At 47.7% G+C, this 15,581-nt stretch overlaps 1 protein-coding gene across 1 annotated transcript; it reads right to left on the bottom strand.

Moving 5' to 3' along the window:
* Window positions 1–12,306: 12,306 nt before the first annotated feature.
* LOC144114608 (uncharacterized) lies at window positions 12,307–14,967 on the bottom strand. The gene is made up of 3 exons (XM_077648463.1): window positions 14,962–14,967; window positions 13,093–13,164; window positions 12,307–12,876 (listed from the first exon to the last, which is right to left on the bottom strand). The coding sequence occupies exons 1-3, from the start codon at window positions 14,965–14,967 to the stop codon at window positions 12,523–12,525; spliced, it is 432 nt and encodes a 143-aa protein (XP_077504589.1). The 3' UTR covers window positions 12,307–12,522.
* Between the last annotated feature and the right edge of the window lie 614 nt (window positions 14,968–15,581).

Here is a 15,581-nt window from a genome sequence, read left to right as displayed (position 1 = left end):
ACAAAGTCAGCGAAGGCAGTTCTGCAACCCCCCGTAAAGAGAGACTCGGGGAGCATTAAGTCTGATCAGCAGGTAGCACATGACGGAACACCCACAATCTCGCTCTTCAGTCGGCTTTATTAATTGGTCCGCTCTTCATTCCCTCAGCGGCTCTCGAGACGTGACGAGAACGCGGGGGCCGAAAAGCTGATGGATTTTATTCGGGTACTGTGCAGCTCCTATCTGAAGAATACTGAAAAAAAAATTGCCAACTTATTTACCGTGTAATGCCGCATTTTGTATTGGCCGTATCAATGTCGTACCAAGGTGGCTGTATCAAGGTCGTACTCGGCGCCTAGCGCAGGGTTCTAATACATTTCACTGCGCCTCTCTTGGCTTCTCTTAAAACGAGCCGTTTTAACTAGAAAGAGAGGAAATGATTAGAGGAATAAGAATGGGGTGGAGCGCATACGGCAGGTTGTCTCAGCCTCATGATTAGTGGTCTACCAATATCCCTCAAAAGAAAAGTATACAACAGCTGTATCTTACCGGTACTCACCTACGGAGCAGAAACGTGGAGGCTAACGAAAAGGTTTCAGCTTAAGTTAAGGACAACGCAGAGTGCTGTGGAAAGGAGAATAATAGGTGTAATGTTAAGAGACCGGAGGCGGGCACAGTGGGTGAGGGAACAAACGGGGGTTAATGACATCCTAGTCGAAGTCAAGAGGAAGAAATGGGCTTGGGCAGGGCATGTGATGCGAAGGCAAGATAACCGCTGGTCCTTAAGGGTAACGGAGTGGATTCCAAGAGAAGGCAAGCATAGCAGGGGGCGGCAGGAAGTTAGGGGGGCGGCTGAGATTAATAAGTTTGCTGGGATACGGTGACCGCACCTGACAAAGGACGGGGCTGATTGGAGAGACACGGGAAAGGCCTCTGCGCTGCAGTGGGCGTAGTCAGACTGAAGATGATGACGATGACGATGAAAACGAGCCGTGATTCAAGCACTGTGTTTTTATTTTTTATTTATTTGTACATCGTGCAGCCTCTACAGGGGCTCTCGCAGGATTGAGCATATACAAGAGATCGTAGATGCACTCAAGTCTTCAAGGTTTTCGTACAGAATGCCTGAATTGATTAAATCTTATAGATTTACCATTTACCCAAATAGCGTTTATGAAATGAAGGGAACTTCTAGTATACTTTGCAGCGAAACCAGGTATTACAAAAAGGAAGCAGGTGGTGTAAAATTAGTATATTTCAATGCATTTTTGTCTGCACAAGCGTTGCCAGGAAAACAAGTTGGTAAGCAGGTGGTGTAAAATTAGTATATTTCAATGCATTTTTGTCTGCACAAGCGTTGCCAGGAAAAAAAGTTGGTAAGTAGGTGGTGTAAAATTAGTATATTTCAGTGCATTTTTGTCTGCACAAGCGTTGCCAGGAAAACAAGTTGGTAGAGTACAAATGTCTACAGAGTATGGAGTCCTTCCTTGGAGACTTTCGCATAAAGGCTGGCCGCCCGCATTGGGTTTTGCCAGCGCACATAAACAAGTGACCACAAACGGCGTTCACGCGCAGTCATGACCCAGGGCAGAGCCCAGCCTGCCACACCGGTATAGGACGAAGCAGGAAAGCTTCAGCAGTACGATCAGCGCGACCAAACGTGCCGATGGCTCCATGTCATCGTTTCGTGCGACTTCAAAGTGCCTATTGTTTTGTGACTTTGGATACATGCTTTGCAGAACTAAAATCATCATATACAGAGAGGAGGCACTATAATGATCAATGCAGAAAAATTAATCACGATGCGCCGCCTCTAATTGTAGGTCATTCGTTGATCGGCGACACAACTTCTATAGAGAATAAGTTCGGCCATTATGTGAAGCAATAGCTGGGGCTTTGTAGCGGAAGTTACGTGACATGATAAAGTTGATTACCACCGATTTCTGCGAGGTTCAGAAGAGCAAGCTCGCTGTAGTACCTCAAAAGTGCGAAATATCATTAATATACCTTCTGCTCTGCAACAACAAATATGCCACTACTCAACAGTTAAGGAACTGTATTGCACTTGCTCGGAATGGGAGAACCTTTGTGGCAGTCGCTGTGCAACTAATCCTCTTCTAGTCGGAGAATACTCCTATGCAGGTGCCAAGCGCGTTTGCATCATGCAGCAGTGGCGGGTATTACCAAGTGTCTCTGTGCCACTACAGAATGGAATTCATTCGAATTTCCGTACATACCATTCATGGAAAATTTGAGGAAACTGTTTCTCGTAGCAACTTGACGGGCACTAAACCCTGTCTGAAGGCAGAAGCGGTAGGTACAGCAGTAATACAGGAAAAAAATATTCTTTTTTATGTATGCGCTTGTTACTATGAAGTGGCACATGCCTACACTGGGGGATCAGAAGAATTTGCAATACAAGGTAGTATTGCAAGTTTTATAATGGGAGCCGATGTGGATCCACTACGAAATTTTGAGTGGCGAAAGAACACTCTTAAGGCTGTGCCCGAGCATGGCGGAGCCGAATGCCATCGGCGTAAGACTGCTCAGACTATAGCCGAGCTGACGCCACAGCCGTTCCAAATGCCTGCTTTTCAAAAAGGAAAAGAGGCGGCAAATGTGCAGAAGTGGTCCATTTATTACGGAAAAATGCGCATAGAGGAAATAACACTAAAATAAACATCTGTAGGTAAAAATTTAGCGTCGCAACACGGCAGCGCATCCTCATGAGCGAGATTTCAAACTGTTGTGTTCGACAAAATTCCCTGCTCCAGGAGTTTCGGCAATATTGGCAATCTGTAGATTTTAAAGGGAATCATTGACTCAGTTAAGAAGCCCCGTCTTCCAGACCGAGCAGCCGTGATATCCGCTGCAGCCGGGAGGACAAGGCACACGGCGCCGATAACGGACGTCTTTTACAGGTTATCAGCGACCTCTGATGGGAACTTCGCCAAGTCGGTATCGGTGATCCATGCAAGCACACACCAAGACGACGGATGACGGCTGGAGACGCCGACGACGACGGCAGGAAACTACGGAAGGAGATAATTAGATGTAACGCTATAAAAAGGAAAAGAATTGCAATTACCTCGTGAGGGAACCAAGCATTGTAAAATGTACGGGGTCAATTCACTGTGGCTGGAAAGATTCTGCAAGAGAAAAGTAAAATTGTAACTATTAAACTTTAGGCACAAGCGTTGCCAGGAATGAAACTAATATAACAGCCGATGGAAAATCTGCCGTGCCTATGAAACTAAGCGGGGTTTGTCCAGCGCACATAACTGAGTGACAAGCGAACGAGTTCTGGGGTCTACGCGCAGTCGTGACATGGTTCAGTGCTTCGTTCATTATTTACACTTGACAGAAAGCCATCAGATTATTCGAATACCTCCAAACGACTGCCGAAGTAGGTGTTTGCGCACACAAAACTTTAGCGGCTTCTTCGCTACGCTAATGACACTCGGTCCTCGTTACCTGGCGACACTAGCGATGAAGTCGGCCTAGCGCCAAACGCGAAAGCTCACACAGCTTCAAGTGCGAGTTAGTGCTGTGCATGCCTCTGATCCGGAGTAAGCGGTTTCCTCGATCCTCGCCACGCAGATTAAGAGACCTCGAAGGATACCGGAAGACAGCGCTAGTATATGCACAGTCCTAGAAAACAGGAGAGAGGCGGGCCATCTTAGAAGTGTAGACAAAAAGGAGTATTCGCTATGCAGACTCCCACGAGAGCAGCCATATGCAGAGTTACGAAGGAAGTCTATGTAGTTTTCAGACATTTGTCGTTGAAATGGAAATGTGTTCACAAGCAGCAAGAGTTCCAACCCAGGACCAATGTGATACGACACTGATGCAGTCACTCAGCCAACTGTGCCTAGGATGGCCGGAACGATTGACTGCTGGAAGCAGGAACGATGAAAGCCCAGTGTTTTCAAGGCAGTTCAAGCCGTGCAGGACTGGGCGGCTCAGTTGGTCGAGCGACCGGCCTGCTTGGAATCGGTCTTTCGGGTTCCCCTTCGAGATCACATTTTTTGATTGTCACCGCCTTTCAGAACTCTACAAAGTTTCCTTTTGTAGGGCACTTTTATTTTTTTTTCTCAGACTGCCAACCTAACGAATGTATACGTATGAAAAGGACAGGCACAAAACTTCAATTTTTCCGCATTGGGAGCTTCCCGTAAATATGTTGCATACTATTAAACTTACCACCGCGTAAGTTTAATGACTTCATACAGTACTTCCCAAATGGCTTCATACAGTACACTAACGCCCAGAAAAAGGACAAGAGAGAGAGAGAGGGGTCTTTTTGGAGAAAAAGGCAATGACGTCGCCCAGAGCGACGATTTTCTGGCCTTCTACTTTGGACAGGGGAAGGGGAACATGAAAAGAAATGTGATAATGATGGGATAAAGTAGAAAAGGCAGAAAGTGTTCAGAAAGCACTACCAGTTGGAAGAACGGTTACAATTTGTGAAACAAGCGTTGATACCGCTTAATACCTCGAAACAAAATATAGGAAAGTCATGAAAGGCATGTGCGTGACAAGAACTTGTGTGTTGAGGGATGGCATGCCCAGCGAGCACAAATGCGAAGTTCAAATTCGCGTAGCTGCCACACATTCCAGTCAGTAAAGCAGCGCTGACACAAGTCGAATTGCACGTACAACTGGATCGAATGCCCCGATGCTGCCAGGTGCAGATTCTTCAAGCCATATGGCTAAGTATAGGGAACGGTTAGTAATACAGTCCCTGCCAACAGAAAGGCCCATGGTTTCACGCCGTTGCAGCATTGACTTTGCAATGTGTGTTCCGCTGTGAGTGGGTTGCATTCGTCGTATACAACTAAATAGAAATCATTCTACACTGAAGAACATCCAAGAAGCTGCAACTATCCTCTTCGAATTTTCATGACACGCTCTCTGTTTTCGTCAATCCGCCTCTCCATCAGCTGCTTTGTTTTATAGACTCTTGAAGCCAATGCATTCGCCCCGATGATTCCACGACGATTGTTGACTGCTGACTCTGGAGCCATTGCCGGTTAGAAGACGTGCCTTCCATGCATAAGCCGGAGCCGAAACATGTTGATGGCGTCACTCTCATCATTGCACTACCGACACGCGTGTTAGCCATCAAGCGATCGGCCGTTATTGGCGATGCGCTTTCTTGAAAAATTAGAGATCGCCGCGGCTACCCGCATTGGAAGAATTCGAAAGCGTTGATGCCTCCTCGACACTGGTCACCTTTTAAATTTGGCGCCATGGTTGTTCTCTCGTTCACTAATTGATTGATTGGTATCGATTATCTGTGATTATACCCTCGTTTAATTCCAGCAACCTTTTCGAGTTTTCATATTTTCCGCCACGCTTCGTTCCCGCCCACTCATTATATACTCGTGCAGTCTATTTACCCGTCGATTACCTTTTTCCTGCTCATTAATTACCTAATTTCCTCTAATTTATCATTTTTTCTATCTCCTGGTTACGTACCGATCACATAATATTAGTCACGTGATTGCCCATTTCGAGTCACGTGATTGCCCATGCTTTGCCTCCGTCCACACTTCCGGTTTTTCAAATTTGGCGCTACGCTGTAGCTCCTCCTACTCTTGGCGTTTTCAGATTTCGCGGCACTTTTGCTCTGGCCCCGCCCACTTTTTGGAAAATTTTGGCTCTAGTGAATTAACTATTCATCCGCCGTCGGATTTCGCAAGTTTCGAAAATGTTTTTTTTTTTTTTCGGGCAGCATGCTCACATCATCCTTTCTCGATTGCAACCACTCGTTCGACGCTACCTCTTCTGAGTTGCGCACAACTGCTGCCGGCACATGTTGCGGACACGATCCCCGCCGACGTGGCTTAGTAAAGCTGTCGCTTTAATAAGTACACCGCAGTATTTATTTCGCGGCTGTTCATGGTACTTACAAACCAGAAGCTTTCTCTCCTGCTCCATCTTCTTCCGGACAGACAAACTTACGATGGCTGTGAAGCCACTGCTGGGGGGATATCCTGCCATCTTTGCAACAGTCGGAGCCGCTTCAGGGGTCACTGGCGCCGCCGTTACTGACGTGGCTTTTAGCCGTCACGTGACAGGGCTCCTGTGGAAGCCCTGTTGTCAGCGTTGTAGGCCGCTCCATCACGTGCCCAGAGCTGATATTCTACGTACTGGACCGGTGATCTTGGTTGGCGTGACAGAGACATTCGCTCGACTGGAACTGCTGGAGCTGCAACGCAGTCATCGAATTTCAGGTGGTCTGCTTCACTGCTCTGCCGCATACGTGATGGAGAGGAAGCAGTTGAAGCCTTTGGTACCGTCGATAGATGTTTAGAATGTCTGCTCGAAAACACTGGAGAAGCGTATACTGACGCTTTTTTTAAGCGAAATTTATTGCCCCAGGGCATTAATGATGGGTAAAGGTGTGATGAAAGATGTAATAGTGATTAAATGAATGGAAAAAGGTTAGCTGATTTCATGAAGTCCAGTAGAGAACGATGGTACGGTCCCTGCGTCCAGGCAATGTATGAAGCAGGGTTGCTTGGTGAAAGACCCACCACCTTCAAGTGCCGGATTCTTGTAGACGAAACTGAAGAAGGCGAGGTAGCGATGAAGAAGATGTAGGCCATTATCGGTATAACTTTTACTACTAGTGCGATTACGTGCCACTAGACGCCTGGAATTCAACTTTCACTTCTTCCTAATTGCATCTTCGGCCCTCCCCTTTCACTAATCCTCCCCTGGCCGGCGAGAGGGTATTCCAGTGAGAATTTAATCTGCGTGGCCCTCAGAGATCCTTTAAAGCGCTAGCTGTATAATCTACACTTCTGTGAGAAGTACTTCGCACGGTGTCGTCTGCAAAGGAGTTCTAACACTGCCACTACGCCGCCACGAGACGGCGCGCTCAGTTAGTTGATATTAACGCCCGTCAATGAACTAAAAGTAACGACATCTCCTCTTTCCTCATCCGATGCCGGCGCTCCTTCTCTCGGCTCCTCCCGGGCGCCGACGGTGGCGGCACCTAGGCAAAGGGAAGCTATAGGAGACGCTCCCAACGCCCGCCCTTCGGCGCGCAGTAGCCCGCGCGTGTGTTTTCTGCCTTAGCTGCGGTCGAAATGACATCATGGCATGGGAGATTAAAATATTAGGTACTCAAATAACTGCACTGAGCAACGTTGCACTGCTTGATCGATTTTTTTTTGTACTGCGATCGCTTTGTTTGCGGTACACGCGGTGGAGGTAGCGCGCGCGCCCGAATCAATTGTTTGAGGCATTTTCTGAAAAGTCTTCGATTCAGCCGGAGTGATATCACGGCATGGGAGATAAAAAATTATAGTTACCCACACAACTGGCCCGACCCATGTTGCACTGCTTTATCGGGACTTTTTGTACTGCGATCGCTTTGATTGCGGCGTACACGGTGGAAGCGGCATGCGCGATCGAGCTCGCGGCACGGCACTGAATATCCTTGGAGTGCTGTTTTTCGGCCGGCGTCTTTTTACCAATCTTATTCAAAATTTAACTCCGCCAAGAGGAAGTGGACAGGCCTATGACTAGTCATGCGGCCTTGGCTTTATTTGAACGGGTGGCAGTGCAATGCGGCCATAATATATTCTCTCTAAGGTGCGTTTGCTGGTGCAGTCGGCTCTGCTTAGACGCCTACTTATCTTGATTTTTTTTAGTGCAGGAAAGCTTAGCGAGGATTTCGGAGTTACTACCTCGAACACCTCGCAGGCTAGCGTTAAAAAGATCCTACTGATGGTAGTCCTTTATTCCTTGTTGGTAAATAGGTGAATACAGTGTCCTAGTTACGCACTGTAACATGGTTGTGAGCAGAAGAATTTTGATGTAGGGCTTACTGTTTGGGCTGAGTAGCAGCAATAAAAAAGGCTTTTAAACGCTTCGTCGCGCGCAGCTACAGCTCTGCATGACTCACTAGAATGTTGGGTCTTTAGGTGATTGTCATCTTGGGTCAGCATATGCAATAATGGCTGATAAGAGGACATTGTCCTCCGTCGTGTAATTTCCATGCATAACGCGTAGCAGCCTGGACTGCAGCAGTTAATTGCTTTCGGTCGAAGCAGCGTGAAAAACGGTGAAAAACGAAAACCCGAATTAACTCAGCCCTGTTTGAAGCAAAGCGTTGTTCGCTTAGGAAGTTGTTTGACTCGGAAAAGGAAAACACAAGGAGAAAATGTGTACAACTACGCTTAACGGAGATCCTCGCTTGCATTCGCAAGTATTATCCTCGCAGATATGCAGTATTCAAGCGATGGCTGCCGTTACTGTGCCTAGGCACAGTAACGACCGATTTTGGTATGAACATTAATGCCAGAACAAACACGGTATGCAATGTGCGCAGCATGAAAGCTGGACCTGTACCGCGAGCAGCGGAAACGGCGGAGCTCAAAGATGAAGCGCAAGTTTTGAGTCGAGCCCGCGAACGAGTCCGACAACAACCAAACCAATATTCCAGGTAATGCCTGCGACATCAAAGGTACACCTGCAGAGCCTATCAGAGCCAGCAGCGTGAACGGCGGAGCTAAGATAAACGAGAAGCATGGCTTTCGTAGCCCGCGAACGAACGAGTTCATCTACAACCATGCCAAACGGCATTAAGACTGCAGTCGCTCGCGCTTCACACCAAATCTTCCGAAAAAAAAACGCGACAGCTGAAGAACGGCCACTCATATCGTAAAGACGCGTATCCAGCACATTATCAATGATTTCCTGGCCGATCTTACGAAGCCAAACCTTTCGGTGATCCCCATTGTTTTCTCCGGACGGAATGACGAAAAACGTTCCCCCCTGCTTTTCCTATTGTTGCACCCGTAAGCGCAAAAAGCTTGGCGTCGCCGCAGCGCGTAGACACGGCCAAAGCTCGAAAAACGCTTCCCGCCAAAACTCTGTCGCACAAAAAGAAAGCGAAGCGCGATTTCTGCCCCCGACAATGGCGCCGGCGTCTGCTGCGGAGCCAAAAAGCGCGCGCTAACACGTGACCACGGTTCATCGGCCAATGGGGGGCTCGGTTATCGGGCGGCGCGCTAGGAGAGTAGGGAATCAAGAAAGTTCAAAGCTTTTCGTCACTATTGCTTCGTTGACATCCTACACCGCCGCCGCTGATGTCAAGGTAGTCTCGTTCCACCGCCTAAGGTCACTCTTGCGCTCTTCGGAAATATGGAGGAAGAATGACATATGAGTTGTCATATTTTTTTCTTTGCTGTGTCTGCAAGCGGCGCGTGGAGCTCGGTTGCCAGAAGCGGCCACTGCTGCATCAGTCGCGCGTCGATTAGTTCTTTCCGCGAGCGATATTACATCACTTAGGGGCTTTAATGGTGGGTGAGGGACACTAGAGGCCGCCCATCAGTGCTCCGCGCTAGAGCCACTGGCGATGCCGACGCGCTCAGCGTTCACAGAAGTAAAATGCAGTTGGATGATATTTTGGGAGAACAAAAAGAGACCGTGGTACAAATCGATCCCGTTTTGTCCTTAGTAAAATTATTTTTTTAGAGTTTTGTGGTACTCTTGGCATTCAGTCTGCAGCAAAAGATATAATTATTGCTTAGAAAATCGTAATTGAAATTAGAATAATTTTTCTTGCCATTCTATTCAAACTTGTGGCGTTGATGATGACGTAACGCCCATTGGGACTTCGGGATCACTGACAAGAAGTAGAGTACGGTGCGACGGAGCTTCAGAGATCCGCCATAAAAAATATTGACGTCCTTCCAGTTTCTTGACAGAACAGCCTGTCGCGGCCATAAGAGTATTTTTTAAACGTTTACTTTATAAAACTTCGGTTTTTTTACAAAAGGCAGCGTGTGTTTTATTATACGGCAGTAATCAGTCGACATAGGCCAACTTAAATTTTTTCCCGGTTTTTCTTAAAGCGTGCAACCGTTTTACACGAGTTCTCGCTATGTCGTGCACTTAACTAACCGACATTTTGCATAGCCAGACAAAGAAAATTCTTTTTTATATATGCGAAGCCATCTTTCATCCCCATGTGCATATTTTCCTTTCCGTTGTCTTCTTTAAATCATCAACTACCGCATAGCGGCTGCAGAGCCGAACTATACTGGACGCATGTGTCCTGAACAGCACAGGTTCCAGTTGTTTCCTCATTTTAAATAGTTCCATACCTCGCGGCGTTGTCCTTAACTTGAGCTGAACCACATTCGTTAGCCTCCAAGTTTCCGCTCCATAGGTGAGTGCCGGTAAGATACAGCTGTTGTATACTTCTCTGTTGAGGGATATTGGTAAACTGCTCATTCATGATCTGAGAGAACCTACCATATGCGCTCCACCCCATTGTTATTCCTCTATTTCTTCTTCTAGTTAAAAAGGCTCGTTTCAAGTTAAGCCTAGGAGAGGCGGAGAGAAAAATATTATAACTTAGCGCTAGGCGTCGAGTATACCACCTTGATATGTTACCCAAATGAGCAGCAATACGGCCAATACAAAATGCGCCATTACACGGTCCATAATTTGGGAATTTTTTTTCTGTATTCTTCCGAATGGAGCTGCACAGTACCGGAATAAAATACATCAGCTTTTCGGCCCAGCGTTCAGGTGTCCAACGATATATGAGACAGATACTGCGCCATTTCCTTTCCACCCAAAATACCAACCAACCAATTCTCGTCACGTCTCGAGAGCCGCTGAGGGAATGAACAGCGGACCAATTAATAAAGCCGACTGAAGAGCGAGATTTTGGGTGTTCTGTCGGGTGCTGCCTGCTGATCAGACTTAATGCTCCGCGAGTCTTTCTTTGCGGGGGCGTTGCAGAACTGCCTTCGCTGACTTTGTTTGCTGGCTTCTAAAGGAACAAGAACGCTTGAACGGTACGTGTTATGAACAATCTGTGAAGTAGGGCGATTGTGCCTTTTGTGGTTTCATGTGTCTACATTAAAAAAAGAATGGTTTCCTCGTCGATTTCGTGTAACATCGCTTTCCAAGAGAAATGATGATTGCTGCGTATTGGTTTGCGATATTAAAGCCAAAGGATTCTGAGCCCGGTAAGAGCAGTGTGGTCAGCTCCCGTACGGTTGCTGCGACAGTGCATGTCACCAGAGGATGTTGCTCAAGTGTGCTGGACTCAAGACTGGTGCAGTCTCTTCAGTGTGCGTTCACGGGAGAAAAACGTCGCCGCCGAAAGTTAATAAACGTACTCCAATCCAGGCAATAAGTGAGGCTACGACTCCTATGTCAAGGCTTTAACGCGCGGTTTCTTAACTGTCTTCTGAGGCTTACTTCTCCAGCCGCAACTTCGTGGAGAGGCGCTAAGCGTGCCTCTTTACGTAAACTGGGGGCCAGCGTACGGCGCGTGACGTCAACCCTGGGCCAACAGGTGAACCTATCTGACATCGTCGCCGAGCTTACGTCGTCTGGCATCACCTGTGTCGCCTAGCGGCAGCTGCAGCTTCACCTGGTTTCACTTGGTAGAAGCATTAATGCGTGTAGGCATGCAAGTGGAAGATTAAGCAACCCTATAGTTTAGTTGCGAGAACAGGCATGTTCCACACGGCAGTTAGTCCTTGGCCCGACTTCAATCAGGCACTTCATGAGGTAGGGGTTGGGAAAGGAGGTGCAGTTATCTCTTCCTCAAAGTATGTTCTGCCTTGGGACATGCCAAGGCAGAATCGATTACCTCGTAGCAGACATGCGCGCGAACGGCCTTACCGAGTATGGCTCCAACATGTTCTGGCGCCCGTCGGGACCATGAATTTCTCAACTTGAACCACTTTGTAGGATGCGCGCATTCTTTATGTGTATCAGGGTTCTAACCGTTTTACGGGCTCGGAGCCATTCGTCAGTACCTCCAACGATATGCTCAGCACAGTCTTAGAACGCAAAGCCTTAAGATCGCAGCTCAAACCACAGACGAGCCACAAAGACAAGAGGCGAGAACAGCCCTTTCAGGTACTTTAAGGGTTGTGAAATTGCATGAATAAAATTTAATAACATGCCATAACACAGCAATGGACAACCCAAGAAAAGCTTAGCAATAACGTGCACTGCACAGAATAACTTGGATTAGCACAATAGAGGATGAACTGGTTTTTAGACCACGTTCAGGAAGGGGCCTGAAAGCCTGAATGTACCACCGGCTTTGTAAACAGTTGTAGAAAATCAAATACAATTTCATACAAAAGAAAACAAAAGTCCGAAATGTTTCATATCCTCTTTTCGCAATTTCATGGCATTGCTCTCTTTTTTGGATGTCTCTGCCTCGTTCCCAGCTTCTACATGTCCTAGGCTCCACCAGCCAGCAGCTTCCGCCCGTGAATTCCACCATGGCTGTGGACTGTTGGCTGCTGTAGAACCACAGCCGATGCGAGGGCAGGAGTCGCGAGAGTCGGAGCCGAAACTGCGGTTGATGGCCTCACCCTCACTGACATGCCATAGAGATCCGCGTAAGCCTTCAAGCGACTTGCCGTCAGTGTGGGTCCGCCGTCTCCACGAAGTATACCGCAGTACTTGTTTGCGTGCCGTCCGCGGTTCTTCGAAACCAGCAGCTTACTCCCCCGCTGCATCATCTTCTTCCCGAGAAACAAATCAATGGTGGCTTGGAAACCACTGCTGGTGGGAGCACTTGCCATCTTTGCAAGGGTCGGAGCCGGGGTATTGGTTGATGGCACCGCCTTTAGCAATGTGCTGCCTAGGCTTGCGTCGGCCGTCGTCACAGGTCTGGTCACCTGCTGTAGCCCTGGCGTGGACAGGGGTCCCATCCATGCTGGAGTCGAAGGCGGCTGCTGTAGACGAGGCGTTCCTTTCTCGTGCCCGGGCGAGCTGTTCCACGCTGCCGCTGCTTCGGGTTGATGTGGCACAGACATTCCCTTGGCTGGCACTGCAAGATCCACGCACAGCGTAGATGCTGCCTTCAGCTGGTCTGCCTCCGTTATCTGTACCCTACCAGACAGTGAGGAAACACAAGGATTCGTTGCTGTAGAGGACAGTCATGCAGCAGGTATGTTCGAGAGCTGTACAGCAAACGATGAGGATATTGAAAGGGGCGGAAAGGAAGAAGACATCGGTAGCAACAAAGAAGAAGCACGCAGATTCAATTTTTTTCATTTTCCTGGCTATATAATAAGCATTTACAGGGAGAATCTATGATATACCCACCAGGAATTCTTCGCAGAAATGTATGTGGGTTATTCCAAAGCAAGGAGCGTTGGCAGGTGCTCCCCAGTGTCCCTCACAATCCACGCGATGGAGCCTTCAGAACACTTCGCTGGCGGGAAGAGTAGCACGTGGGCCGCCGCCCCGATGAGTGGCGCGTCGGATGGCGCACAAAGACGACGACGAGACGAACAAAACGATATGGCAAAGGTGACGTCACGCTGCTGCTTTTTGCTACGAGCGCGACAGACTGGCGACGCCAATCATTGGTGGGAAATTTATACTGGGGAGCACCCACCGCCCCTCCATGCTGTGAATACGTTCTGGCATTTCTCACAAGCCTTTATCACATTAGTCACAGTTGTCGTTGTGAGAGATCTATTATAGATAAGCTGATCGCATTTGCACAGTATTATTCCCTGCCAAGAAGGGCATTACTAAACTGCGAATGTCATAAAAATTCTGCCATTCAGAGAGTACTTTAATATTTCTTAATGATTGTCAAGTAGAGCACTTTGGTCCTGCGAGCAGGCGCGAGGAAAGCCTTCCAAGAGTTCACGCTTTTTTATACTATTACAGCGAGTGAGCACTATGCTTTTCTAAAACTCTTCAGGATCAGTGGTATTGAACGTCGCATTATTGCACAATTTAAACCAATAAATTCTCTCTGTTGGCTGTGTTACCATTTGGATTGCTCCCTCTAATCCCTCATGGTGTTCTTTTGATGCCGGGGCCGGGCGCGTCCCTTTGAAGCGTACAATAGACGCAGGCTTTGAGATGAAATGTATAGAAACCTAGCGCGCGCGCACACGCACGCACGCACGCACGCACGCACGCACGCACGCGCACACACACACACACACACACACACACACACACACACACACACACACACACACACACACACACACACACACACACACACACACACACACACACACACACACACACACACACACGCACGCACACACACACACACACACGCACGCACGCACACACACACACACACACACACACACACACACACACACACACACACACACACACACACACACACACACACACACACACACACACACACACACACACACACACACACACACACACACACACACACACACACACACACACACACACACACACACACACACACACACACACACACACACACACTGGCACAAGGCACTGCATCAATATACATTTTTCTGTTCCTGCCTGGCGTCTGACCGATACACAACAAGGTGCAACGTAGAACAACCCTATATTCAGGTCTGTAGCACTATGTATAGCCTCAGGTCACATGTCCCTTTAATTGGCCGATTTCCAAGCACACGCACACAAATGGAGCCATAATTCAGGCCAAGTAGCCAAAATCAAAAAATCAAAAACTAACAGTTTATTCCGATACTACATATCCCTCGCATTCCCTAGGGAGAGAACTGCTCTTAGGGGGTCTGGAATGTAAAGATGCAACACTGCATGAGATTTATACAGAATCCAGACCACAGAGAGACATTAGACACGAGAGAAATACCATGCAAAGAAATTCTGCACACATGCGATGGTTTATGCTGGTGTAACGTCCCAAAGTGCCTCAAACTATCAGGGACGCCTTAGGAAGGGCTCCGGAAATTTCGACCACCTGGGGTTCTTTAACGCGCACTGACGTCGCACAGCACACGGGCCTCTAAAATCGAAATTCGACCGCCGCGGCCGGCATCGAACCCGCGTCTTTCGGGTCAGAAACGGGGCGCTATAACAACTCAGTCACCGCGGCGGCGCTGCGCACGTGTAACACAAAACACTTGTCTATATAGAGTGGCGCGTGCCAAGAGAAAGTTAGTTCAATGACATTAAAACTGTTGTCCTCACTTCCATTCTTCCCCCTCTCTCCTCTTAATATTGCTTGATTTCAAGAGTACCCTTGCTTGGTGCATATGTGATGCCGATATATATAGCTGAATGCAGTTGAGACACTTGACATAAAGATAATGTGAGGATTATTTGATGTGATGTTCGGCGTTGAAAAACACCAGCCCCCCAAAAAAACAGGGAATATAGTAAAAACACTGCGTTTGTCCTCTAGTCTTCTGCATGGTCCTTGTTTTCGCGATGTTTTTTTTCTACAACATGAATCTGTTCCAACTAGCCCCAGTTTTCTGTCCTATGATGTTTGCGGACGGTACTCATCTGTGTGTTTGTTTTTGCTTTTCTTTTTCTGCGGTACAGAGTGTTTTGGTAATACTGAAAAGGCTGCCGGGCGAGGCAGGCAAACCAGTGGACCAATGGTTGTGGCGCCTTCTGAGAAAATGGGTTTTCCTTTTTGGAAGTGAATTTGATGTTCATTTTTGTGTTGTTTACTTTAGGGTGAGGGTTATATACTTTGCGGAAATTGGAGAGCCGGCCATACACTTGTTTAACCAATCATGTTAATAGTTTGACGTGATTGAACGCTGCCGAATATAGGCCGTACCTTTAGGTCTTTAAAACCA

The sequence above is a fragment of the Amblyomma americanum genome, chromosome 1, assembly GCF_052857255.1.
Source record: "Amblyomma americanum isolate KBUSLIRL-KWMA chromosome 1, ASM5285725v1, whole genome shotgun sequence".
Lineage (NCBI taxonomy): Eukaryota > Metazoa > Arthropoda > Arachnida > Ixodida > Ixodidae > Amblyomma > Amblyomma americanum.
Note: the sequence above shows the minus strand (reverse complement) of the source record. Positions and strands in the feature narration are given on the sequence as shown.

What these genes read in the sequence shown, in the direction of transcription:
- LOC144114608 (XM_077648463.1), bottom strand. An exon ending in ATTTCTGCGAAGAATTCCTG is followed by an intron (nt 12,877 to 13,092) that starts GTGGGTATATCA and finishes ACTGTCTGGTAG; the next exon opens with GGTACAGATAACGGAGGCAG.